The sequence below is a fragment of the Protomyctophum parallelum genome, assembly GCF_964188405.1.
Source record: "Protomyctophum parallelum genome assembly, chromosome: 12".
NCBI lineage: Eukaryota > Metazoa > Chordata > Actinopteri > Myctophiformes > Myctophidae > Protomyctophum > Protomyctophum parallelum.
Genome location: NC_139712.1, coordinates 41,275,301 through 41,303,194, shown reverse-complemented (window position 1 = coordinate 41,303,194; position 27,894 = coordinate 41,275,301). Strand labels below are relative to the sequence as shown.

General features: G+C 43.3%; 1 protein-coding gene across 2 annotated transcripts in view; it reads right to left on the bottom strand.

Annotated features, from left to right (window-relative positions):
• The window catches only part of sema5a (sema domain, seven thrombospondin repeats (type 1 and type 1-like), transmembrane domain (TM) and short cytoplasmic domain, (semaphorin) 5A), a 187,480-nt gene that overhangs the window by 72,431 nt on the left and 87,155 nt on the right, over window positions 1–27,894 (bottom strand). For both annotated transcript variants that reach the window (XM_083778497.1, XM_083778496.1), the window contains exons 5-10: window positions 25,927–25,989; window positions 20,759–20,857; window positions 15,840–16,053; window positions 14,404–14,689; window positions 11,324–11,459; window positions 1,503–1,707 (exon numbers count right to left, since the gene is read on the bottom strand). In XM_083778497.1, the coding sequence (XP_083634623.1) occupies window positions 1,503–1,707; window positions 11,324–11,459; window positions 14,404–14,689; window positions 15,840–16,053; window positions 20,759–20,857; window positions 25,927–25,989 (1,003 nt within the window). The remainder of the gene's footprint in view (window positions 1–1,502; window positions 1,708–11,323; window positions 11,460–14,403; window positions 14,690–15,839; window positions 16,054–20,758; window positions 20,858–25,926; window positions 25,990–27,894) is intronic.

Genomic DNA, 27,894 nt, shown 5'->3' with positions numbered 1-27,894 from the left:
TCTTGCAATGTCGCACGGCACTAACGCGTGGTGCTTTGCTGCTCTGAATTTGATATGCCCACTCAATCAAACCAGGAAAAGGCACAATCTCTCTGCTATAACTGTCATCAGAAGGAACATGTGCCTACTGAACTAATCTAAATTCAGCATATTGGGCCAGTCTGCTGATCAGCCAGTGGGCTGCTACGTATACCTTGGGAGTTCAGATGGGATCTTGTGTGTGTGCATTGCAAGTCAAAGTGTAGCTGTCATTTCTTTAACGTCTGTTTGGCAGTGTGCATATTCTACGTATGTGTTATTCATTACGGGCATGTCTTCTTTTGACAGACGACTGGTTGCAATTTCATGGTGTTTACAATCTCTTGGCAAGGGACTGAGTGTGAGTGATATGTGGTCTGATGAGTCTGCGTGTGTATAGTTTGACTGTGGGCGTGTATATCGGGGGCGAGAGTGTGTAGCTGTGTGTGTGTGTGTGTGTGTGTGTGTGTGTGTGTGCGTGCATGCGTGCGTGCGTGCGTGTCAATGTGGTTTGCATATGCATGTGGGTGTTATATGGTGTGTGCATGTCTGTGTGTTTCCAGTGCATATGGGAGACACATGGAGGTGCAGTAAAGAGCAATCACATTAGTGTCAGGACTTTGAAGTCTCCTCAGGGTTACAGATATATTGAATTAATTTCCTTTCCTGACACTGCTCTATTCCCTCCTTGTCCCCAGAGCAGAGTTCAAGGTCTTAACCTCTTATAATTTTTATCCCACGATTTTGTAACCCATTTTTCACTCCTGTGTCAATTATCTAATGTGATCCTGGGCTCTACACACCCTCCGCCAACCTAGTCCCCATATAATGGGGACATGGGGAAAGCAATGGACTTGAACTCATGCTTCCTTCATGCCTGAGTGTCCAAGTTGCTCCTTTACACCTGACAGGGGGGAGTTTCCCTGGTTGGACGTTGCGTGTGGAAGGAACACGTTATTCCAACCAGTTCCTTTCCCCTCCATCAGGCGCCCCGGCTGGCCAGGGGGAGGCAGTTTAGAGACCAGGATTACTGCACGTTTTTTGTGAGGGTACCTACCCTAGGGGACAAGGGGAGAACATGCAAACTCCACAGAGAAAGGCCCTTTCGCCAACCCCGACTCGGGTATGGGCACTGATGACGCGAAGGAGGAAACACGCCGCCAGCACCCACAGCGTCCCGAGCGGGAATCGAACCCAGGACCTTCTAGCTGTGAGGCGACAGCACTACCAACTGTGCCACCGTGCCCCCAGTTCAAGGACTTAAAAAAGTCACATAGCCGCACATAAATGGCAGGACGCACGCACACAAGGCCCACATATCACAATATCAATGTTCTTTATGGTAGATTTGGTGACACCGATGGTGACTGGTGGTCACTACAGGTGACAGTAGTGTCATCTGTTTCGTCGTCGTCACATCATTCATGTCCTCTGCACACACACACACACACGCACACACACGCGCACACACGCACACAACCTACCAGTAGCCAGATATATGATGTGGAAGACCCCGTCTTTGCCCTGCACCACGTCCACGGCCACGTGCGTGAAGCGGATGTTGTCCTCCATGAAGTATGGCACGGGCACCACAGGCTGGACCACCTCATGCATGAGCAGGAACTTCTGAGCGTCCTGCAGGTTCCTCTCAGTGAGGTTCACGTAGGAGCCGTAGTCAATGGTGCCGCACTGCAGAGACATTATTTGGAAGGTAAAGAATCAATCTACTGGACACAAACTCGCCCTATAGCTGCCCAGAAGAGTCTGGGGGCAAGCTTGTTTGAATGCCTGAGTAACAGGAAATCAGGCTTGGCTTTGCCCCTTTATGCAAACGTTCAGCTTGCTTCCTGCTATAGGGCCTGCACCCTAGCTTATAGGATATCCAACTATCCAACTATCCAGCAATCATGCTGACAGATTTTCATTGCAAATTGCAGATCTGTCTTGAGAGATTACCGTGCAGATAATCTTGGTGATTTTCGATTTTCTGCTTCCTGCACAGAAAGTGCTGACTGATATCCCCATTTATTACACAGCTTGGTTGAATGCTTGATTCTGATTGGTCAATCACTGAATTCAGCGGTGTGTTATTTCTTGATAATGACCGATGAACTAAATAACAGACCGCTGTCTAATCAAAGGCTCAGATCACCTGCTCATATCAATCTGTGCTACTTGATTTTGTGCCGTATCCAACATGACAGCCATGTCACAATTTAAAAGTAAAGAAAAAAAGTGGGTGAAATTCCTTTTTGTGCATAGTTCCCATCGTGTGATCTTTCCAAGAATTACATTACACAATGCAGGAACCAAAAATGTATTGTATTTGATCAACACTTCCTTGTTTTCCGAGGTGACTGTGTCTCCCCCAGTGCAACACTTGCCGTAAGCAAGGATATACTTAAACACCTCGGCTTCGCCTCTGTATTTAATCATCCTGCCGGGATCGGTGCGGTGTCTCTTATCCCTTTGCGTAATGAATGTTATAAAGACATGGAGATACAGTATGTTTGAAGAACAGTAGAGTATTCCTTTACTGATCTGAAGTCAGTAGTATGACAAGACATCTAGGATGTATTGAGGGATGAAATGATTGAAAGAGCAACTCAAGTGTGGGAGGCGCAATTATCGTCAGTTTCCTTGCCACCTATACTTGCTTTCTTCATAATGTACTGTAATACGGTGAGGGTGATGTACAAACACATGGCCTGTATGAATGGTTAAAATATTTGTATTTTAAATGTCAGATCTAATTTATATGCACACTCCTTGTTTGTTTGACTGGTGATTACTTGTGCAAGCAGAGTGCGCAAGTAATATTTTCGCCCGGTCCGTATGCACCGTCCCAGCCAACCCGCCACTTTTGATGCGTATGCAAATAAAACAGCAAATTTGTGCCTGATTTGCTGGGACCAGATTACATACATGACCATATTTCTTACGTCATCATTGAGAGCTAGTCATACATATACTATATATATAATCTGTAAAATAAAATAGCAAATTGTGCCTGGTTTGCTGGGACCAGAGTACATGGTGTGTATATGTATGACTAGCTCTCAATGATGATGTAAGAAATATGGTCATGTATGTAATCTGGTCCCAGAAAATCAGGCACAAATTTGCTGTTTTATTTGCATACACATCAAAAGTGGCGGGTTGGCTGGGACGTTTTTTGGCGCAAAGTAACCACAGTATACCGCTAATCAACTTACAAATTACATATACATATGTATGACTAGCTCTCAATGATGACGTAAGAAATATGGTCATGTATGTAATCTGGTCCCAGCAAATCAGGCACAATTTGCTGTTTTATTTTCATACGCATCAAAAGTGGCGGGTTGGCTGGGACGGTTTTTGGCGCAAAGTAACCACAGTATACCGCTAATCAACTTACAAATTACATATACATATGTATGACTAGCTAGTAATTGGTTTTCGATGGTGACGTAATGACGATATGTTTTAGTGTTGGGAGGATTAAAGGTAATGCTCCTGTGTATACATGTATGTAATCTGGCACCACTGCCGTATCAGGCACAATTTGCTGGGACGGTGCATACGCATAAAAAGTGTCGGGTTGGCTGGGACGGACAAATTACATATACATATACATAGTATATGTATATGTAATTGGTTGACAGTTTGTAGCGGTCGAAAGTACTTGCGCTCTCTGCTTGCACACTAGTTGGCCATTTATGGCCTACTAGTGTGCAACAAGCAAGTATGCACTCGACAGAGTGCAGTTCTAGTTGTTCCATGTTTCTTCAACTTTTAAATCAGCTGAAAATATCCTTTCAGAGGTTCATTATTATAATTCTCACAATGATATAGTTTACGATAGATAGTAGTACTACTATCGTAATAAAATGTACTTTCCGAATGCAAAAAATAAATAAAAATGAATTACAGTAGAGGAGAATGGCGTAACAACATTAATAAAACACGGGGAGAAACCTAATTTTATAATCCTTCCATTCGTCCATCCAGATTATCTTGCTTTCATCAAGCATCTCCTACGATCTTTCATTTTCATTCCAGCAGCCTTTTGCAAAATTTGTACGACTAAGTGAAATATGATTGCTTTCAAGCTTTCAGAAACATTGAAGTAATATTTTCCTGGTCTCAGGAGACAAATGTATTTGTATAGCACAGTTCATACATAAAGGCAATTCAAAGTGTTTTACACAGTAAAATTATAACACAAAAGCCATTTAAAGTGTGTGTGTGTGTGTGTGTGTGTGTGTGTGTGTGTGTGTGTGTGTGTGTGTGTGTGTGTGTGCGCGCGCGTGCGTGCGTGTGTAAACTATGAATGACAATGTGGTGGAGAACTCACAAATACTGCGGGGGTAATGGGATTATTTTGGTAGGACATGGCCATGTTATTTAAGAAGAAAAACCTCAGTCATCCATTCTTTCTAGTAAGGTGAATATATTGCCTTACCCTTCTTCACCAAGGTGAGTGGTAAATGGATAAAAATACCCTGTCATTTCTTTATTTTATACCAACCCAACCGCATGGATGTAGTTCTGGGTGGATGAGGATAGCTTCAACAGAGCATTAAGCTTAAATTCGCCACAAGCACACAGTGGGCTTGGGCTACTACCAGGGGGGCAGTCAGCCAGATATTTCGTGAAGCCTCTTTTGAAATCGGGTCCCGCCTCGTTGTCTGGGCCAGCCAATGGCCAGCTGGACCAGAACGGATCAAGAAGGATGGCGACTTACAGTGCATTAGAGTGCAAGGAATTTCAGGCTTCATTTTACGTTCATGTTAGACCCGGGGAACGCTTTGTCCATATTTTTTACAGTCCATATGGCTACTACCCCATTTCAAGGAAATGGGCTAGTAGCTTTTCGATGTGACGCAATTGTCCTTTACGGTTTAAATATAATTTGGAATTTCTTGCTGAGAGTGCAAATTGGGTTGGAAGGGGTCCCAGCAGCTCAATAATGTGGGCAATGTGATCTTCCTCTCTGGAGAAGTTGACTAAACACAAAAGTGTTTGGTCAAACCATGTGACTTCCATTGGAAAAGCATTGAGGCGGCCATGAAACACGGATGGAACACAGTATGTTCGCTTGATATGTGTGTACAGGGCTGCGGACTCCCATTCCTTTTACCAAGCTGATTGGATGGTAAACTCAGCTGGTGGGGTGTTCTTCCAGGTGTTCTTCCAAATTGGTTGTTTATGCTGGGGGTTATTGCCTGACAATCTGGTGGGGTTTCCCAGTCCCCTGGCACGTTACAGCAAAATGGCTGCTGTATAAATTGTAAACCGTTTCCCCTACCTTTTTGTTTTACATGTTTTGTGTACAGTAGCATACTGTATAACCATGTGCTCTCTTGAGCAGGGCCTCAGGTTTGCAGAGGGACGGATGGATGGATGGCTAGGCTTCAGTGCCTAGCAACAGCACAGACACTTTATCCAAATCAATGGCTGGCCTTCCAAAGGCTGACACATGAGAATCACGGAAGGTTTCCCCTTCGGGGATGGGCGACGGATCAGTGCCCTCGCTATAACAGGAGATGGGACATTAAAACCCCAAAGGACAGGGAAATGTGACTCGGATGTGCGTGCACATGTGTGCTTACCCTTGGGTGCTCTTATGCATGTGTTTATTTATATGTGTGAGCTGCACTTTACTGTGACCGAACACAGCGACCAGAGCTGCGTTTTGTCTCCTTCTTATGCAGAGGCATGTTTGGCGTGAGCCTATCGAAAACAATTTGTACTGGGTTTCGATTTGAAACTATGTGTGTGTGTGTGTGTGTGTGTGTGTGTGTGTGTCTCAGCATCCACACATGACTGTGTGACAGACAGCGTGATGAGGCTCAGATGGTGGCCCGTGGCGTCCGTGAACATTATGAGTGATTGATGTGTGATTGTCGCAGGCGAGTCAAGGTGAGGGACAGAAACATTATTTGGCCCGGGGCCCGTATGATGCTCAGCTGTCTCCTTCATCATCAGCATTGCAGTGCAATGCCACTGCTGTCTGACACTAGTATACGCAAGGCGCAGCCTGCAGTAGAACACACTCTCATAAAAACATTACAATAATAATAATAATAATACAAGGAATCAGTTTGAATTTCAATACTGAAGGCTGTCAGATGTTTCAACATCAAATGATTTCAGGCTTTTGGTTTTTAAAGCGTAATTCATAGTAAATGGAAGGAGGTACAACTGCTACGAGCCGAGGGCACATGGCAAATGGGAGGAATATATTATGAACGCACATTATGCTCCCCGGGAACGTGGGTTGTTGGCAGAGCTTTCCCTATAGCCCTCACAGTATGTTACCTTACACTGTTGCCTGCCTGGACGTGGTTCAAAGTTTAAATTAACATATATCCCTTCATACAATATGGAGCTCACCCACGACTCACGAGTGCCTTTAATAGCAGGCGTGTTCACTTAGCATGTTAGCTTACACTGTTGCCTGCCTGGACGCGGTCCAAAGTTTAAATTAACATATACCCCTTCATACAATATGGAGCTCAAGTGCGAGTGCCGTTAATAGCAAGCTTGTTCACTTAGCATGTTAGCTTACTCTGTTGCCTCACTTGCCTGCCTGGACACGGTTAAAACGGTTTGAATTAACATATATCCCTACATACAATACGGAGATCACCTACACAAGTGCCTTTTACAGTAACCCATTACAGTGTGACAGAAACCCTATACTACACAGTGACGGTATTAGGTCCTAATGCACAGAGAACATGATTCATAGCCCGAATAAGCCCGGCTGGATCAATCCATAGAGTTTAATTGAATGGGGAGGTTTTTCTTCCAGACAGACAGGGATTGAAGCTCTCAATCAATGGACGGTGTGAGTTGAGTGATGGACTCACAGGCATAATTATCCCTGCTTGGCAGGAAGCTGTAGCTCTCCCACATGATGTGTGGGTGTATTTGTGTGTGTGGTTCCGCACATGGCTGGTAGCCTTTATGGTTGCAGGCCTCTGGAAAGCGTGCAACCATACGTTGTGTGTGTGTGTGTGTGCGTGTGTGTGTGCGCGCGTGCATGCGCGTGTGTCTGTCCATGTGTGAAGGGCTGAATACGTGGTCAGGCCATTTTACATCAACGGCACTCGCCATAAATCCAACGCTCTTAACCCATTCTGACCCGAGATCAGATTCACACGAGGTTTCCACTGGACACACACTGGTCTAATGAACCCATTCTGACCTGAGATCAGATTCTAAAAATGTCAGTCGCTCTTCGATTTTTCAAAAATAGCAGACCTACAAGCTCGTATCGCGCCACTCGGTGGCGCGATATGAGCTTGTAGATCTGCTATTTTTAAATAGCTAAAGCATAACATGATGCTGACACCAAAATGGGTGCCCGGTCAGAATGGGTTAAATCTAATCCTCTTCAACATTGACAAATGCTTGATGAAGATGTCACAGAAACCTAGATAAACTGTCCAGCAGTGGCTGAGGAGCAGCAGCAATCCTGACTGAGCCAAGGTAGAGAGAAAGAAGAGAGAGGATAGAGTGGAGACAGCAAATACCAGTTTATCCCCATGGAACACAGCGCTATGAAAGCCGTCTGAACCTGCTGTAGTGCGCCCACGGTATGCTGAACACACAAAAAACTGCTGTGGCCCGCTCTGACCAGATAGAGGAAATTTTTTTCTTTTCCACCCAGCTTGACGTTATATGCTGACAAAGGTGTGTGAATATGGTATTCTTTCTGTTTTCTTTTTCATAAACTGGGAAAGCTGACACCTTCCGTGCGTGAGCATTTCTCATGTCTTTGCAGATACTGCATGGGTAAGAGCTTGGCCGGCAGTGCGCGCTGCACGCGCTCATAACCCCACTGAGCTGTTGGTAACATGATCGAGGGGTCCATGATAGGGAACATGTGTGTAGCCATGTGTGTCACCCCCGCTGGCAGCCAGACCCCAGAGGGAATTCAATCAGACACGCAGACACACACACACACACACACACACACACACACACACACACACACACACACACACACACACACACAGAACGTTGTGTGGATTACACCCACGTCCCTCCCACCCTCTCCTCTCTCTATCTCCTGAGCCTGCCACCATGGCATGGAGAGCTAGTACTTCTCATAATAAAATATCCATATGGAGCAGAGCCTCAAATCGCGCTGAGGCGTCACAGCGCTCCTTTTTTTGGCCCCTATGGGGGAAAGACAACGAACATAAAGTGCCACTTGCAATTATTAGGAGATACTATACAGCCCATAGGACCGGGCTATAGGATGTTCCAATGACACGTGCCATAGTAAAATGACTAGGTTTTAGTAACGAGCGGTCATTAACGCCCCAGTCCTCCATGAGCAGAGGAAGGGCTTATTGAAGGGAGGAAGACATTAGTGGTGGGAAAGAGGCTGCTGCGATACTGCGGTGACTCTCTTTAGGCACCAACCACGCACAGCAGCAAGTGTTCAAATTCATTCCCAAATTACGGATTTAGTGTCTCTGATGCAAGATAGGGCCCAAAATGTGATTTTTTTGGAAATACTTGCCATTAATATAGTGGTTGCAACTGTATTAATTGATTGCTCGAGTCCCGTGGTGGGAGTTCTGCTCTGGTTTTGGTCAATATTAAGTAGTGGGGGGGCACTGGGGCCAAGCAGTAAAAGTAAATTAATTCACAAAACGAACTAACATTTGTATTGTTGACCTATTTCTGAAATATTAGCGCAACTTTGACCCCTAAATCACATGGAACTAGTTTTTGGGCGTAATGATATGGACACAAAAAACATAGTTCCATGTGATGAGGGGGGTCAAAAATGAACGAAAGTTGCACTAATATTTTAGAAATAGGTCAACAATACAAATGTTTAGTTATGTTAGTTATGTTATGTTATGTTTTGTTAGTTTTGTGGATAAATTTTTGGACAAAAAGCTATACAAAAAGGGGGGGGGGGGGGATACACACTATCCACTCTTGTATAGATGCCATTTTTCCCAACGTTTTTCAAATAGCTCCGCCTTTGTCCTGAGTCATGAGATATATTTCTTCAATAATTTCCATCCAGTGCTCCTCTCTAGGAGGGTCTGCTTTCAACCATCTCCTCGTGATGGCTTTCTTAGCTGCTATTAGCAATATTCTGAACAGGTACAAGTCCTCATGTCCTATTATGCCCTCTGATCTGTCAGTCCAAGGTATAAACAACAGGGGGTCAAGAATGATGTTATATCGCATACACAGTCCCAAAATGCCTGCACCTTCTCACACAGCCCAAATATATGGGAGTGATTGGCACTCCAACACCCACACTGTCTCCAGCAATATTGCTGCTCTCTCATTTGTTTGCTTTTGATTTTTGGTGTAATAAAAAAAACTTATCAAATTCTTCCACCCAAATTCCCTCCAACTCTTAGAGCTTGTTGAAGAATGTTGTGTTTTACATATGGAATGCCAATCACTTAACTGTAAATATCTGAAAAGAATCACTGTTTTGGATTTACTTTTAATGCATGGGCCCCTATGGCCCCCACAAAATGACCGGAACTACTTAATATTGACCAAAACCAGAGCAGAACTCCCACCACGGGACTCAAAGCAATCAATTAATACAGTCACAAACACTATATTAGGCAAATAATTCATACAGCTTAAATTAAAAAAATCTGAACTATCCGTTTAAAGTCCAGTTGGCAATACATCTCTTGCCTCTAATGTGTCTCATTACAACAAAATAGCAGCTTGCATTCCTTTTTTTATCCCAAAACTCTACCCACTTAGATTGTTAGGTCTATTCTTTGATCTTGCATGATTTAAATAAAATGTTTATGTAATTACTGTATTCACTTTGAGCCACAAAACATTAAACACAAGTATTTGGTTTAAATGAAGAAAAAATGTATTAGGTGGAGAACTCATAAAGAGGTATATATCGTCACGCACACACAGTGGTTGGTTGGCTTTTGAGTGAGCGAGTTGGCCCTGGGTTACGTCCCACACATAGGAAAACCTTGAGTGTAAATTCAACTCTGAGCGTAAAAATTTAACCAGTAATGCAGTAATTTGTGCGCCTGAGTGCCTGAATAACTATAAGCATCCGAGATACAGATCCAATAAGACCGTTAAACTCAGACCAGCACATGGCCTCCCTCGGCACGGAGCTATATGTCTTTTCTTACATGCCGTAGGGTTTTTCTTTAATGCAGTTCACTAAAGATGTAGGAAAAAGTCTCCAAAAAAGTCCAGCTGAAATGGCTTTTTTTTGTTGCTATTTTTATCTTGTAAAACAGTTGTGTCCCCCGCCCATCCCCTCGGGCCTTATGTGATCGATTTAAATATAACACAATGTCGGGACAAATTGACGTTTGTAATGCACTGTCAGTCCGTCATCCTGAATTTCATTCAGAACAGTGTTGCAGCAGCCTGTCTCCATAATTAGAATCAGCTGCGAGTGGAGGAACATTGAGCTATGGGAATCACACAGGTGATTGAAATCATGATGCATGATTATGAAATAGGGGCTATTGCTGCTGTAATCACATGCAGTGACGGCTCCAGAGAATTGTGACTGAGTGGACTATGGAGGGCTGGCTATTTAGAGCGGGGGCTAATGAATTTTGGTTTACATAGAAGTCAGTCAATTGGGTTTGTGGGTAGGTGGGCTAGGGGGCCTTCACCTTCTGGTGACTGGCTGTTTCATTTATTTTTTATAATTTGCTTTGATTTGTTTCGCCTCCTCCTCCTCCTCCTCCTCCTTCTCCTCCTCCTCCTTATTCTTTTCCAAAAGAATTATTAGAGAGCTGAGCCAGAAGGAAAAAGCTCTCTGTTTACAGAGTAATCTTTGTTCCTACTCTCACCTATAGTCATGAAGTTGTCATGACCGAAAGAGTAGAGTCACTTCTTCGCCTGGAAAGGAGCCAGCTTAGGTGTTTCGGGCATCTGGTTAGGATGCTTCCCGAGTCTCCCTAAGGAGGACCTCGAGGCACGTCCACCCCCGGGAAGACCAAGGATGAGATGGAGCGATTACATCAACTCACTGGCCTTGGAACATCTCGGGATCCACCAGGAGGAAGTTACTAATGTTGTTCAGCAAGGGAAATCTGGAGCTCTCTGGCGGAGCTGTTGCCACGACCCGAGTACAGATAAGCGGTTGAAGATGGATGGATATCATGTTCATAATGGAGTTTGAAGTTACAATGGTTTTGTATAGGACGGGGGTGGGGCAGCTAAAATTGAATATCAAATATCTAAATATTGAATCAAGCAATTTAAACACTGAGCTGTTCACATAAGCCTGAGTAGAAAAAAGTTGTTTTTTTTTAGTCATTGTTACCTGGAAATCTGGGTTGGGGTTGGGGAAGGGCAGCCAGGCTGAGCGGGAGTTCTCTTGGTACTTGAATGGTCCGGTGAAGACCTGCTGAATGGCACTGAGGTTGAAGGCACACACTGCAGATGCAGCAATGCTGTTCCTGTAGTGAACAACATGAGAAAAGTAGAAAAGATTATGAAAAGATGTTCACAAAATACATAGGAGCAACCTACACATGCACAACTGCAAACACATCGAATTATTAATGCTGTTTTCTTTTATTACTGAAAATCACTTGAAAAATGACAGAAGACATTGGGCTCCAATTTCGTCGCTGCCTTTACCTGCAACATGGCCTGTTCAGCCGCTGCCCAAACATTACGAATATAGGAGCTTTCTCTGTCCCTTAATGGTATTTTCGTCCAGTGTCACCCGCTATTTATTTTGCAGACACCGGTATTTGCACCTCAATGGAGATGTCCGCGTAGTGCAGGCTGCGTCATCTCTCCTTATTCTCCTATGCATGCATCTCTTTGTAATTTTCACATAATCAGCAGAAGAAGCCTTGCCTGCTACCTCCTTGTGTTTATATAATTGTATAGTCAAAGAAGTGTCAGCAGCCAGGCATTGTGCAGCGTGCACGATTCCATTTGCTCTTCAGTTCATCACCCCATAGCAGCAAATGGGGTTTATCTAGACCGAACTTTCCTTTTCGCTTCATACATAGTACTTTGAATTTTTTTAAATGAGCAAGATTTGAGAGACTTGTGACTCAATGAAAAGACGAGTGTTCTTGGCTCTGTGCGTGTGGAGGAAAAGAAAAGAACGGCACGAGGGGGGAGGGGGGGTGCAGCACAAGTGAGACTTCAAGGCAGCAACGCAACACTCTTCCATGGGCTATAGACTGTAAGGCTATGAAGCAATATAACACTAACGGGCAACGGATAAGGGATCTCTTAAAGGCAATGGCACGTGGACTAATGGTGATTGGTCTAAACCACGCCCAAACCACACCTATGCATAATATAACGGGTAACGGAGGTGTTTTAGGGATTTAGACAGGTAACCAAAATACCAACTTTAGTGGGGGAACACCCCTTCCCCACTGCTAAATCCCAAAACAGTGTATTTAGAAAGATCAGACGAAAATGGAGCCCATTACATTGTTCTAATGCGACAATACAAACTGGAGCCTGCAGTCAAATATAAATTATTGACATCACTGGGTAATAATCAAGATGTTCTGCTTGTCTGGGTGCAGATCTCTGCGCTGAAATACAGCTTTGACTTTTCAAACTGTCACTTTCAACAAGTGCCGTCTCCTCCCTCCAATAAGAAAGTAAAGTATGGGAATATTAACTCTCAAGTCAAACTGTGAGACTCGGGCTACGTGAATTATAATCCTGTGCAGCTGCTCATTAAACTGGGTGCCCGGACGGAGAAACGTTTACAGTACCCTTCAAAAGACTTATTTTTCAGCAATGTGAAGCCATTGACCATAAAGAATAGATTACACAGCTTTTAATAATGGACTGTGCGCATGGTGTGTGTGTGTGTGTGTGTGTGTGTGTGTGTGTGTGTGTGTGTGTGTGTGTGTGTGTGTGTGTGTGTGTGTGTGTGTGTGTGTGTGTGTGAGAAGGAGGAATATATAAGGATATACTGGGGGTGACGTCTCTGCCTCCAATATATCATTGCATTATAAAAAACATACACACACACACACACACACAATAAAAGTTGAAATATGGAGACAGTTATCTTGCTCGACAATGATAATACATGTTATGTAAACCCTGTTTGTGTGTGTGTGTGTGTGCGTGTGTGCGTGCGTGCATTATATAACTCCCACACAACATGCAATTATCATTATGATGGATGCGTGAATTTAAGTGCCTGCTCATTCCTGCCACTGAATGAGCAATCACGGTTTAAATGTATATGCCGCACAACAAATTGCCTCATGGTGGACATTAAAGTCGCAACTAAATAAATGTCCAAACTAAACTTTGCAAAAGAAAAATTACTGATGAATGAAACATAAATTCTGTTTTAGTGCACTTAACAACAACATTTATCAACAGTTGAGAGAGAGCGGAAATGTGTGAACTTACATAAATAAACAATGTTAGTGCACACAGTAGCACCCTGCAGCATCTTTTGTTTTAGGTTCCAATGAACATTTATTTAACACTAATGTATTATTCACATAAATACAGAAACAAAAAAGGGTATTTTCTGGATCCACTTACAGTATGTAGATCTGCACTCTGAACTACTTATTATTTTATACAGTATGTAAAGAAATGTCTAAAAGTCATCTAAAAAGTAAACTGTAAAAAGAAAAAAAAAAACTTTTCATGAATTAAAAAAAAAGAAATGTGTCTATTAGCTATTGTAGCTATTGTACCCGGTTCGATTCCAGGCCAGGCCAGCAATGTGTCGATGTGTGTCTCCGAACAAAACTCTTAACCCATAATTGCTCCCTGGGCTCACTGCTCCTATTAGTTATAGGATGGGTAAATGCAGAGAGGACAATGTGTGAATTGTGCAAATACAAAAACACACACCAAGGAACGGGGACTGTTCTTTTCTCTATTCTATTCTAATGCAGATACCGGTACCTATATACCGGTTATATTCATGAGCGTGGGCATCAGCTGATGCCCATTATCTGAAAATGCCAGATATCGGCCCAACTAAACCATGCACCAACTAAACCCCAGTCACTGAAGAAGTGACTTTAAGATTTGAGATTAATTACTGTGGCTATTTTTTTGCAGACTTGATTCATGATTCATGTGGTTAATCAGCCTTTTTTTTCTTTTTCTTTTTTACGATTTTTGTACAATTTTTTCACCCAGTGTCAATTGTCTATTGTAATCCTAGGCGCTACACTCCCTCTACCAACCTGGGGAGAGCAACGGGCTGACCTCATGCTTCCTTTCAATACATGAGGAGTCTTTTCAACTGACAGGGGGGGGAGTTTCCCTGGTCGGACGTAGCGCGTGGAAGGAACACGTTATTCCAACCAGTTCCTTTCCCCTCCATCAGGCACCCAGGCTAATCAGCATTGACAGATGAATCCATCACTCCTCAACACTCACACATTGGTGGTGAAGATGCCGTAGAGCAGCTCCAGCTCGGGCAGGTAGAAGGTGCCCTGCAGCTCGTTGTAGCCGAAGGGGATCTCTCCCGGCCGGGAGCAGTTTAGCCGGGCCTTCATGAACGTGGTCCACGTGTCCTCCAGCAGGAAGCGTCCGCCGATGTCGTTCTTGCAGACGCGCCCCGCACGGGAGAACACAGTCCGACCGCAGTCGTGCTCCACCGCATTCTCCCGGAAGAAAAAGTACGTGAAGTTGCCGATGTCATAGGAGGAGACAAAGTTGGGCTCTGCTGGCAGAGAGAGAGGAGAGCAGAGAGGTGGTGTAATAGCCAGGGGGGTGGAGAGAGATAGAGGAGAATGCAGGAATGAGTACGAGTTATGACTGATTGACACACAGTGTGAGTGGGTGTGTACAGCCCACATGGAAGGAGGTAAGGCCCGCACTGGCCGCACACCATTATTTTGTTAAAGGATTACTTTATTGAAAAGAACGACAACGTTTCGATCTTAATCGATCTTCGTCAGGTCAGTATGTGTGTGCACATACTGTGGGTGATCGGTATTAATAACCGCGGGGCGCGTTATGAATGGCTTTGTGTGGTAATAAGAAAACTCATTTGTCATTGTCCAAACGTAAAGGTTAGGATGAGAAATGACCAAAACAAGGTGCAGTGTAATAGCCCTCGCCTCCATCTAAAACAGGCGACCCACGCGACATCATCATCGCAAAGGTGTTCATCTTTATGTATGACATTATTGGATCTAAACCGCACTTAACTCTCACTGACAGTGATGTAATTCACTTTTAAATTAAAGAGGATTTTCCCATCATGATTCTCCAACCGCTCACCCATACATCCCACCCCTGCAACTTTAGACAGCAGCACAGGGGGGAAAGGAAATCAATTCCCTATAAAATATTTGTTATTAAGCTTTTCTCTGAGGTTTCTGCATAGCAGCATAAGGGGGATGACTTTTAATTTATGTTTTCAATTGAAATGTGACTCAGATAATAGTCTTTCAATGACAATATAGCGTTTGACCCACTCTGTAGAGTAGACTCAGCCAACTAAAACTGTTCAATCAATACTTTTTTACAGGCAGGACATGGGTTGAACTGGCCAAGATGCACATTAGAGGCTAAATAGTTTTTCAAACAATGAAGTGGAAAAAAAAAAATCACAATTTTCCAATCACTGTGTTATTGCTTGTGCAATCTTTTGGTCTAGAGTAAAGGAAAAAAAGGCAATTACAAGAGATCCACCATTACCTCTCTTCTACACTGTAAAGTAGGTACAATCACTGTGCTTAGCCACAAGTTGACTGTATATTCCAGCATTTATCTGTAACATCTAACACCTTGGTAGCAGTCCACTCACGTACGAACTGTCTACATTAATACGGTATGTCTCTGCCCAGAAGTTCAAGGCCCCTTACCGTTGAGCCACTTGGAGTTGTACTGGGCAGTGCGGAGTGGGGGCATCCCGCCCAGGCTGCGGTAGATGGCCGGGTCGCGCCCAGAGAAGTCCATGGCGGTGGCGGCGTACAGCTCCCCGTTGGAGGTGATGAGGGCCGTGGAGTTGTGGAGCGGATTGTAGGGACAGCGAGCCATCCCACTGATCTGGTCATGAATCTCCGTCAGGTTGGTCAGCTGTACACGGAGGAGAGAGCGGATGAATGAATGAATGAATGAATGAATGAATGAATGGACGTGTTGAGGAGGCGGAGGAAAGAAGGGAGGTGGGAAGAAGGGAAGAGGAGAAAGCAGATAAGCTCACAATGCGTCGCGGTGCAACGTGTGGTGATCTTATCCTGTAAGTCTAGTGCAGCGTTCACACTGATACAAAAGATACAAAGCTACACAGCATATTTTTGCAGCCCTGTATCTTTGTACTGTAGCTGATATTGAAACTATTTTGTAGCTTTGTAGCTGTCGTATAGCTTTTATAGCAGCTGCAAAAGTTGGATGTATCTTTGTATCGTCAGCTTCCACTGAAAAGTAATGGTAGCCGGTTGTAGCTGCTGGTGTGAACGCAGCAGAGAGAAATTACGCAACGAGATACAGAAACACCTCAGCGGAAATCTTACACAGAAAGAATTTCCCAAAGAAAAAAATACATCTAACACCGCAAAGTTAGTATGATTCATATGTATTCAGTTATGCACCTCGACTATAAATACCCATGCAAACGGCATGGTTTAGAACTTTAGATCCTTGTGGAAATGTGGAGTAGTCGTCTGAGTTACACGATTAAACAATGAGCCACGAGTTACTGGAACAGAGCTCCTCTTGAGATTTACAGTTTCTACTGATCACTGCATAAAACTTTAAATGTAGCACAAACGTGGCAAAGGGCAGCATTTACATGCAAACCAGACACACCAGACACATGTGCTGTTTGCCTTTGCAGATACAGTAGGCAAATAGAACAGTGATAAAAATATCTTGTCTCATTATTATTACTTGTTTTGTTTTGTTTACAGTCCAGTTATACTTTCACAAACCCACGGATTGTCAGTCTGTCTGTCTCTCTCATGTACGTATGCACACCACGCAGGTTGAACAAACCCTTTGGCCGCAGTATCTATAGTCAAAAATATATGGAGTCATTAGCACACCGTAAACACGAAACAAATACGTGTAGGGCTCAAGTCCACAAAAAAAACAAAACAAGACCAAATGAACCAAAAGTTTCCTAAAGTCAAGTCAAATCTACCAGATTAAGTGCTTCTTCCGGAGTTTGGTTTCTAATGATGGTGCAGAATATCCCTCTGTTTGTCTGGCCAAACCATCACCTCACCACATCACTAAGACGGGCCCATACATTTTAATCATGTTGCTCGACAAGACATGCAGCCGACTTTCACATTCCGCCTTTGAATTGGAAGCCAAATCCAGTTCTCCGCATTTAAAAATAATAGCATGACCAGCACTGAGCTCTGACACAGCATGCCCATTAAAAGACAAAAAAGGAAAAAATAAACAAAACAAAACAGAAATGGGTATAGCTCGCTGAACTTTGACGACAGGAATATTTGCTTTTCTTCATCCGAGATGTAATTTGACTTTATGGTGTGAAAGCAAACACAGTAATGTGAGCTTACTGTGTGAGCTAACTTTCTGTTTCCATCTGTCAGTTAATGATGGGTAAATGTACTGTAGTCAATTTCACAAAATGAAAAGCTATTTTTAAACTTGAATAAAACAATTATTCAATTTGCAATGAAATGGGGTTAAGCTGGGATTAATTTGGACAGTTCCTATACTTCCTACAGAGTACACACAAACACAGGTGTGACTGTGCAGGTTACTTATTGTCCTAGCTGTATGATACCTTTTTACATCTATAAGAAACCCCAGGGCATATTATCACTGTCAGGCAGAAATCCTTTATCTCCATATATTTATCTTTTTATGTTGGTTCCGATAAATTATAATGCCCACTTTGTATGTAAAGTACTTGCCAGCTTGCGATTCAACACGCAGTGAGACATGCACATTATTTAACCAAAGAAAAGTATTAACAAGAGCTTGTGACTAAATAATAAATACATTGGAACCATTGGAACACAGGCTCTTTTTTCCGTCCGACATAGACGATATCACAACCGTACTCAAGATCCTAAACACGTCCAACGTTGAACCCCTCCCTGACTGTGGGATACATTCGCGATTCTGTGAATAACAGGTAGATTCTACTTCCTCACAGGATGCCAGAACCCATTTAAAGCAGCAAATTGGGTGAAACGGGGCTGCTTTATAGCCTGACTTCCCGGAGCGGGTCAATTAGGATCAAGGGTTCCGCTAACTCCTGCCACCCTCTGCTCCGGTCCAACCGAATGAAACAGAGCGGGCCCTGTCTGTGCTCGCTGGGCGCTGATGAAAGGCCCGTATTGACGGAACTCATTCCGTTGGCCGGGATAGCCGTTTTTGGGTCAATTGGATCTTTTAGAAATCATCGGAGAGGCGATAGAGGGAATAAATAGATGGTGAGACTAGACTGGATCTACCATGCATATTAAAAGGCAGCAGGAGTGAAAGTCTTCTCTATCCAAAGCCCATGCAGCTGCGTTACTAGGAGGACACTGGAGTGACTTAAGACTTGAATGCCTCTGATTGCTTCTTTATGGAAAGAGACGCACACGACTAGAGAGGACTTTGTCACAGGCAGCTGGGCGCCACGGCTGTACTTCACAGCTCAGAAACCATTGTGGCTATTGAGCAAATGCTGTTACCCAGTATTAACCCATTCTGACCTGAGATCAGATTCTAAAAATGTCTTCTAAATCCTGACAGTTTTCTTGAAAAAGCTGTTTTTCTATGTCAGTCGTTCTCAAACACTTTCATGTCACTTTTCACGATTCTTCAAAAATAGCAGACCTACAAGCTTGTAGCGCGCCACTCGGTGGCGCGCTATGAGCTTGTAGATCTGCTATTTTTCAATAGTTAAAGCATAACATAATGCTAACACCAAAAGGGGTTCCCTCCCAAAATGGATTAAAGGCGAATATGGTGGTGGGGGGAAAAAAGATTGATTTACGTGCAATTTAAGATCTATTATTGAGTTGAATTTCCAATTTTCCGCCATGGTCCATTTACCATATAACAAAACCAAGGCGTTATCTCTCTTCTCAGCATGAGCAGAATGTAATCACAGTACATCTTCTGCAATAGGGGCAATCTGCACACCATCCCATCAATATCAACTGCACCACTGTCAAAATCACCACTATCACTACTGTCACCATCATCAATATCTATAGAAACGGTCCACGCTCACAAGGTGAATTTCTTAAAAATGTACTGCATCAGTGTTTGCAAGGCTGATAGTTTGTTATGACTGCTGCTGTGGTAAATTAAAACATGTGTGAGTTCGGACAGGGAAAAAGCTGATTACCGGGTGTGCCAAACTTTTCTCAGTTGTTTCTAATATGATTTTTTACGTAGAATCTAATTCTGCTATCTAATTTTTGTATTGCGCATAGTTAATGAGATAATTTGCATATTAGACACATTAGCTGAAATAAATATATAATAATTTATGTATAATATAGCAATAGGTTGACATAGTAATATCTTTAGGGCACACAATATTCACATTTTATCAAATATAATATATATTTATGTGAAATGAGGTTTTAAGGTGAGATTAGAATATCAATTATGCAAATGAGGGCATTCTCTAGAGAGAGAGAGCACTGATCATACAGTTTACTTGACAACGTTTGTGTTTTTTAGCCAGCTCTCTGCATCAATCACCACCATCTTTACTCTCAACAAGATCACCACTATCTTCTTTACATCATCAGTATCACCATCATCATAAATATCGTCATTAGGTCACCAATCACCATCTTTCCCAAATATAATTACAACAACATCACCACCATTAGTATCATCATCGTTATCAATATTAACATCACTACTATCATTAGCGTGCTCATCATTATCAATCTCAACATCAGTACCATCAGCATCACCATGCATCAAAGATAGTGTGTCTGATAGGAAGACATTGCCACTCGACATTGCAGTCGAGTGGCTATGAAACTAATAGAATATTCTTCCCCATTTCTGTTCATCCATCAAAGCTGATAGGAATGTAAGTATGCCAACAAGTGATCCCAGGACTGTTGCAACATTCCAAGCAATATCTCACGTTATCGTCCGCACTGCAGGCAAATATGCCAGAGCTTGATAAAATATCACCACAATAATGTCGTGACATTTCAGCTATATGTATTTTTGCAGCAGTAAACAGCCTTTATGAGCATGTGACCTTTGGGTTCATTTCTTCAGGAGAGAAAACAAATGTCATGATTCATAGTGAACCCCTGCCTCCCTATACTCCTCAACAATAGCAGAAGTAGGATCAGAAATGGCCAAATCACGATAATAGGTAAGAGAGGTTATTGTGACCGCTCCTGGTCTGTAATTTCACTTCAGCCAGATATTTACACATTAGAGAAAGTTTCTATGGTGACTTTTCAGTTACCAAAGGAGAAAAAGAAAGTCGTAAGCACTGTTGGCTTTCTTAATAGAAACTAAATGACAGCTGCGACGAGCTAGAGCTACTATACTTCCATTATATATAACCTTTTTAATCTTCTCAATGTGTCAAAACAAACAAAATAAGGGAACCAAACTAAAAAATCCTAAAGCTACGTGATTCAGAGCTAGACATGGCATGACTAAATGACACAACGGAGAGAAGAGAGGACAGGAAAACCCAACTATATTGAAGAAGACAAAAGCATGATTTAGATAAAACGACATAATTGAAAGAGGAAAAAAGAGAGAGATAACGGCTAATGAGAAGAGAGCAAACTATTGGAGTGTGGAGTTGGTTTCTTACCGTTCGGTTGGTGCAAATGGGGGTGAAGGCATTAGTTCCACACGTAAACAACCTGTTCCCATTCACCAGTAGGACTCGGATGTAGTTCTGACATTCCTCCTGTAGAGTAGACGCACTCGCACGCACACGCACACGCACACGCACACGCACACACACACACACACACACACACACACACACACACACACACACACACACACACACACACACACACACACAGTCAGCATTCTGTAGGTACCACTATGTGCAGTCATTATAGGGCAAGGCAGAGGACAAAATTAGATGTAACAACACAGAATGAGACAGAATCAACTCCAATCACAGGACTCTGGCCCAGAACATGGATAGAGGCAGACAGAGGTTGAATCAGGGCTAATGACCACTCGGTTCAGTCCCATCACGACTCGGCTCTGCAGGGTAACAGATTCAATGGATATACACAAAGTATTGTAACTAAGTACATTTGCTCAAGTACTACTCAAGTACAATTTTGAGATACTTATTTTACTTGATTATTTCAACTTTATAGTACTGTACCTTGATACTACACTACATCTCACAGCAAATATTGTACCTTTTGCTCTGCTACAATTATTTGACAGCATTAGTTACAAGTTACTTTACATATTTCGATTATTATAACAAACTCTAATTTTATACTTTGGCTATTTGAAAATTGCAGATCTACACGCTTGCAGATCTTCTATTTTCGAAAAAGGTTGACAATTTTACATTTGAGTAATTTGTACTTTAGTACTGTATGTTTATTTTGATTCAGATTTTACAGAGGCCAGTTACGAATTGCAGCCATCCGTAGGTGCCCTTTGAGAGCGGTTTTGAAGGAGTCAAGGGATTCACATGTCTTAATGACTGTTGGTAGGGCGTTCCGCATTTTGGTGGCATAGGAGCGAAAATAATTTAGACCCTTGTTTGTGCCGAATCTGGGTTGTACATGGTTTGTTGCACTCCCTCTGGTGTTGTGGGTGTGGACTTCGTTTGCATTAAGGAAGTATTTAGACAGGTACATGGGTATCTTGGTGGTGTATCGAATCTTGTGGACCAGACCCATTGCAAGATGCTGTACTCTGTCGTCGACCCTAAGCCATCCCAGCCTGTCAAAGTGGGCAGGGGTGAGGTGGGTTCGGGGGGTGAGCCCAAGTAGGAGCCTGACCAGTTTGTTTTGGGAGGTCTGGAGCCTTGTTTTAAGGGCCTTTGAGGTGCTGTGGTACCAAGAGGTGGATGCATAGTCAAAGAAACCTTGTACGAGGGCTCCTGTTAAGGTCTTCAAGGTGTTTTTGTTGACCAGTGAGGAGATCCTGTAAAGGAATCTTGTTCTTTGATTTACTTTTTTGATTACGTTGGTGGCCATTTTATCACCGGAAAGATTGGCCTCCAGGATGGAACCTAGGTAGGTAATTTGATCTTTTCGTGTGATAATATTGTCACCCACTCTAACCAAGAAGCCCTCTGCCTTGCTGAGATTACTATTTGATCCGAAGAGAATGGATTCAGTTTTTCCCAGGTGTAAGGATAGTTTGTTATCAGCGAGCCAGGTGCAGATTCTACCGAGTTCAGAGCTGAGGGTCTTTTCAACCTGCAGTTTGTTCCTGTCCGAGACCAGCAGTGCTGAGTCATCTGCGAACAGGAACAAGTTGCAGTCACAAGCTGATGTCATGTTGTTAATATATATTAGGAACAGTAAAGGCCCTAGTATGCTTCCTTGTGGGACGCCACAGCTCACTGGGAGGGGGGGGGGGACAGTGTTCCGTTCACCTCTACCATCTGTTCTCTCCCCTCCAGGTAGGATTGCATCCAGCTCACTGATGTGCTATCAAAACCAATAGCTTTAAGCTTGTTAACCAGTATGGAGTGGTTCACGGTGTCAAAAGCCTTTTGGAGGTCCAGCATGACCATGCCGCAGTATTTTCCAGCATCCACCTCGTGTTTGATGTGGTCGCTCAAATAGAGGAGGCATGTGTCAGTGGAGTGGGATGTTCTGAAACCAGATTGGAACTCGTACAGCAATTTATTAGTGGCAAGATACTTTTCAACCTGTTCATAGACTATTTTTTCCATCACTTTCGAGATGGAGCTTAGAATAGAAATAGGGCGGTAGTTGCCGGGTTCTAATTTACTCCCTTTTTTGTACAGGGGGGTTACTTTGGCCAGTTTAAAATCTTGGGGGACCTGTCCCTGTTTGATGGAGAGGTTTACTATGTGGATGATGACTGGAGCTATGGAAATGGCTGAGTCTCTGAGAAATTTGGAGGAAATATTGTCATGGCCAGTGGCCTTGTGGGGTTGGAGGGCACTCAGTTTTTTAAGTACCTCCTCAGTTGTTACCATTGCCATTTTAAAATCATCTTTACAAACACCTAGGTTTTTGTAGAAGGCTTTGATGTGCTCTACACCAAAACGCCCAGAGTGGGAGGGCAGTTTGTTGCAATGTTTGTAAAGAAGATGTTCAAGTGGTTGGCTACATCAAGCTTGTCAGTGATGAGGGTGTTATTCGATTTGATGTTTATGTTAGTAAACCTGGTTTTTAGTTTCTGACCACAGCCTAGTTGGTTGTTTAATAGCTTCCAGAGCTCCCGAGGATTGTTTTTGATTTCCTCGGCTTTATCATTGATAAAGTTACTTTTGGCTGATTTGGTCATGGCAATTACACCGTTTCTTAGCTTGTAACACTGGGTTTTTAGGTTGCACAGTTTGGTTTGGAGATCACTGTCGAAGCGCTATCAATCTCTCTCTCTCTCTCTCTCTCTCTCTCTCTCTCTGCTTCCCAATAACAACCGCAGAGGATTTCCACTAAAAGCTCAAAGCAAACATTACATTATCACGTGTAAGCCAACGGAGGAGCGCTGTGCTAGTTTTTGTGCTGGCTAGGGCCATAAAGCACTCATATAAATGTCCCCACCATGTGTGTGTGAGAGAGAGAGAGAGAGGGGGGGGGGGGGGGGGGCAGGGATCCTCATTGAGATTTAAAACCCTATAAAGCAGCTTTAGTCTGAGGTACCCCACTCTCTGTCTGCCCCCCTCTTTCTTTACCCCACTCTCTGTCTGCCCCCCTCTTTCTTTACCCCACTCTCTGTCTGCCCCCCTCTTTCTTTACCCCACTATCTGTCTGCCCCCCTCTTTCTTTACCCCACTATCTGTCTGCCCCCCTCTTTCTTTACCCCACTCTCTGTCTGCCCCCCTCTTTCTTTACCCCACTCTCTGTCTGCCCCCCTCTTTCTTTACCCCACTCTCTGTCTGCCCCCCTCTTTCTTTACCCCACTATCTGTCTGCCCCCCTCTTTCTTTACCCCACTATCTGTCTGCCCCCCTCTTTCTTTACCCCACTCTCTGTCTGCCCCCCTCTTTCTTTACCCCACTCTCTGTCTGCCCCCCTCTTTCTTTCTCTCTTTCTTTTCCTCCTATCCTTTTCTGGATCAGGGCACACTGGAAAATCTCTAAACATGTGTCCGTGAACCACCCCCCCCATCTGACCACTTAACCCAGCAGCCAAGCGGTTCAGATGGGTGGGTCGCATCACTTGCATGTTAATGATCAATCAATCGATTGTGTCCCGGAACTAACGTAGTGTACTTTAATACTAGTTGCTATCGTTATCACAATGAAAAACTACCTTTTCAAGGTTTTAAAGAAAAAATATAATTACTTTACTTATTTATTATTTTTATTTTATTACTTTATTATGATTATTATTATTAAGTGTTTTGACAATTATTTAGGGGCCCACTTGCAATATCCTCTCGGCCTACCAGTGGGGCCCGGCCCACAGGTTGAGAACCACTGCATGTGTGTGATGTAGAAGTGGTGCAGAGAGGGATGAGGAGGAGTGCGTTGATTGGGGGAGAGGAAGACAAGTAGCGTTTATTTCCCCCCTTTATCTTGATGAGGGTAGCTCATAAACCGATTCATTTCCCAGCTCCAGGCACAGTCTACAGTGAGTGCGTGCGTGCGTGCGTGCGTGCGTGCGTGCGAGCGTGTGTGTGTGTGTGTGTGTGTGTGTGTGTGCGTGAGTGCGTGCATGTGCGTGAGGGAAGCTGTCAGCTTAATTCAATTCTTCTCCACCATTTGTTTCTATGGTAAATAATGGAAAATGTAATATGTGCCCTCCAGTCTTGCTTATGAAAACATCCAGAGAGGTAGCACAGAACGTGCTGTGCATGACTCGTGTTATTAAATATATATATATAAAGCAAAGACAAGGCAGCAATTCCGTCCCGTCAAGTCAATTCAACTCTCGTCTCATTCTCGCAGAAGAAATAAATCAAACACAGCGAGAGAAGGACTCCAGGAGAATGAAATGCTTTAATGTTATCCTTAGTGTTCATCACAAGAGCTGATCCTCCGAAGGCGACGGCTCTAGGGAAGCAATTCTGCTCCACTTGACTCTGCGGGGCCGCCTCTCTAGGACAAAAGGGGGCTGCCGTCTGAAATTCTAAACAACAGCCATGTGCTGCCTGGCCAACCTATGCATGTCAATTATGGGCTTTTAACCACCTGCCACTGCAGGATAAATACACACACACAAGCATGCACGTACCACGCACGCACGCGACCATGCAGACAAATACACAGCAGGGCTTGGCAGTTCACCTACAGGTCAAGTTCAGCTCTATTCCTTCTGTTTGGTAGACCCGGCAGTGCCAGCTAACCACACACAAAAACACACTCATGAAATAAATGCAGAGGAGGTGAAAACAATAGGAGCTCTACCAGAGCCTACAGTAAGGTGGGGTTGCGTAACCTTTTTACTGTAAGTTTATAAAAACAAATCTCCCCCTTTTCCAAAATAGCAAAAACAAGCTCACAACCCGAAGCGATGAGACGTGCTGTGAGTTTGTAGATCGGCTATTTTTTCTATTTTGAAATAGGGCTTAGGTATGAAGTTACAGAGCGTCACGTGCTGTGATCAAGAATGGATAGATTGTCTAGAGATACTTCACCAGGCACCTTGTCAATTCTGTGCAAGTTCCAGTGATGCGTTTAATGGCTGGCCTTAAACTTCTAATACTGTAATGTACAAGTGCACATTTGTAACATTATCATTGCTTTTCACATTGTGGTTCTTCTGTGAACCGAAATACCGCCTCAGTTATCCACGCTGGTGTCGAAAAACACGAGACAAATTCCATTTGTAGACAGGACACGTTGACTCACCTCAGACTTTCCACGGCTGAAGCAGGCTCCCTTGGTGAACTCATCACAATGCCACTCAGCTTCCTGCAGAGAAGGAAATGCAGGTTTATAAAATAAATAAGTATAAACCACCACAAAGTAAACATCACAGAGCCTCAGTACAATAACACTGGACCATTCCGGAAACACTTGGCATAAGTAAAACAAAACAAAACGATAGTTAATAACGTAAAACATTTCATAAGACCTTATACGACAGTAGAATTCGTATTAATTGAGCAACACAGTGCACAGTGACGCAGACACTCTTATTGTAACGCAGTTACAATTAATGGAAGCCATGTTTGGGTCACGGACCATGGGTCAGAAGTACATTATCCCTTTTTTAGGTCCCTACTTTTTATTATTGTTATTAATTCAAAATATGAAGAAATTCCAAAAACAAGTAGTTATATAAAAATCACACCAGTGTGAACCGAGTGGTGCAACTCCCGTCTATTGGTTCTCTGTATCATTCCAATTTGTATCGTTCCAATTTCTTCTCTGTATCGTTCCAATTTCTTCTCTGTATCGTTCCAATTTCTTCTCTGTACTCTGGTGCCCCCTACTGGTATAAATAAGTAACATACCCGTGCTCACTTATACAGGTACACATACAGGTACCTACCTACCTACCTAGGTACACGGACGTTGCTGGATGTAGGAGTGGTTGCACCACTCAAAAATAGCAGATCTGTAGATAGCAGATCCACAATGTGTCACATTGAGACGTGTTGTAACTTGTAAGCCATTTTCACTATATATATCACAGTGTATATCCTCGGGCGGGAGACATCACATTTCTCTTTTAGGTCTGGAGCTAAAAGGTTTGTGAACCACGGCTCTATTACTAAATTATAGACTTATGAGAGGCGGCATTGATTGAAACAGAGACTAAATGAATTTGACATTCGACGACAATGTAGGAAGAGGATATACAGCATCCTACATAATTACACACACACACACACACACACACACACACACACACACACACACACACACACACACACACACACACACACACACACACACACACACACACACACACACACACACACACACACACACACACACACACACACACACACACACACACACACACAAACTTTACTTTATTCGTTTATTTGGTCGGGACAGTGTATATTGATGAACATTACATAAAAAATGCAGTGTAAATATACCAGATTTAGCAAAACTTGCTAATTTCCATCTGCAGTCGTCGTACCCCCCCCCCCCCACACACACACACACACACACACAAACTTTACTTTATTCGTTTATTTGGTCGGGACAGTGTATATTGATGAACGTTACATAAAAAATGCAGTGTAAATATACCAGATTTAGCAAAACTTGCTAATTTCCATCTGCAGTCCCCCCCCCCCCCCCCCCCCCCCCCACACACACACACACCCACACCCACACACACCCACACAGGTTGAAAAGTGGTGAAGTCGTCTAAGAGCTGTGTTAAATACAGACACAGAATCCAATTAAGGTACAAACACAGCTGGTGTTAACACAAAACATAAGAGCCAGGCAAGCACAGATTACAATGCCAATTTGATTTATGTGTGGGCTAGGGTTAGGAAATGGGAAAAGAGCGATGTTAACTTAAGACACAAGAGGCACATCCCGGACCGGACATCAATGTGGTTTACATGAGGGAAGGAAACAGAGGGAGACTTTTTTTCCTTTTTTTTACATTTTACTATCAGGGAGCGAGAAGAGAATAATTAGAAGATGAAACCGGGAAAACTCATTCTCCTCCCCCCCCCCCCCCCCCCCCCCGAGGGTGGAAAGAGCATGCTCCAAATCTCCTGTTTAATTTCAGCATGACCTGCGGGGGCTCTCATTGATAAAGGTTCACTATTCATGAAATAAGCAATAAGGACCATCAACGTGGGGGCCACGGAGCCACTCATACCTTGACAGGCTAAATTAGAT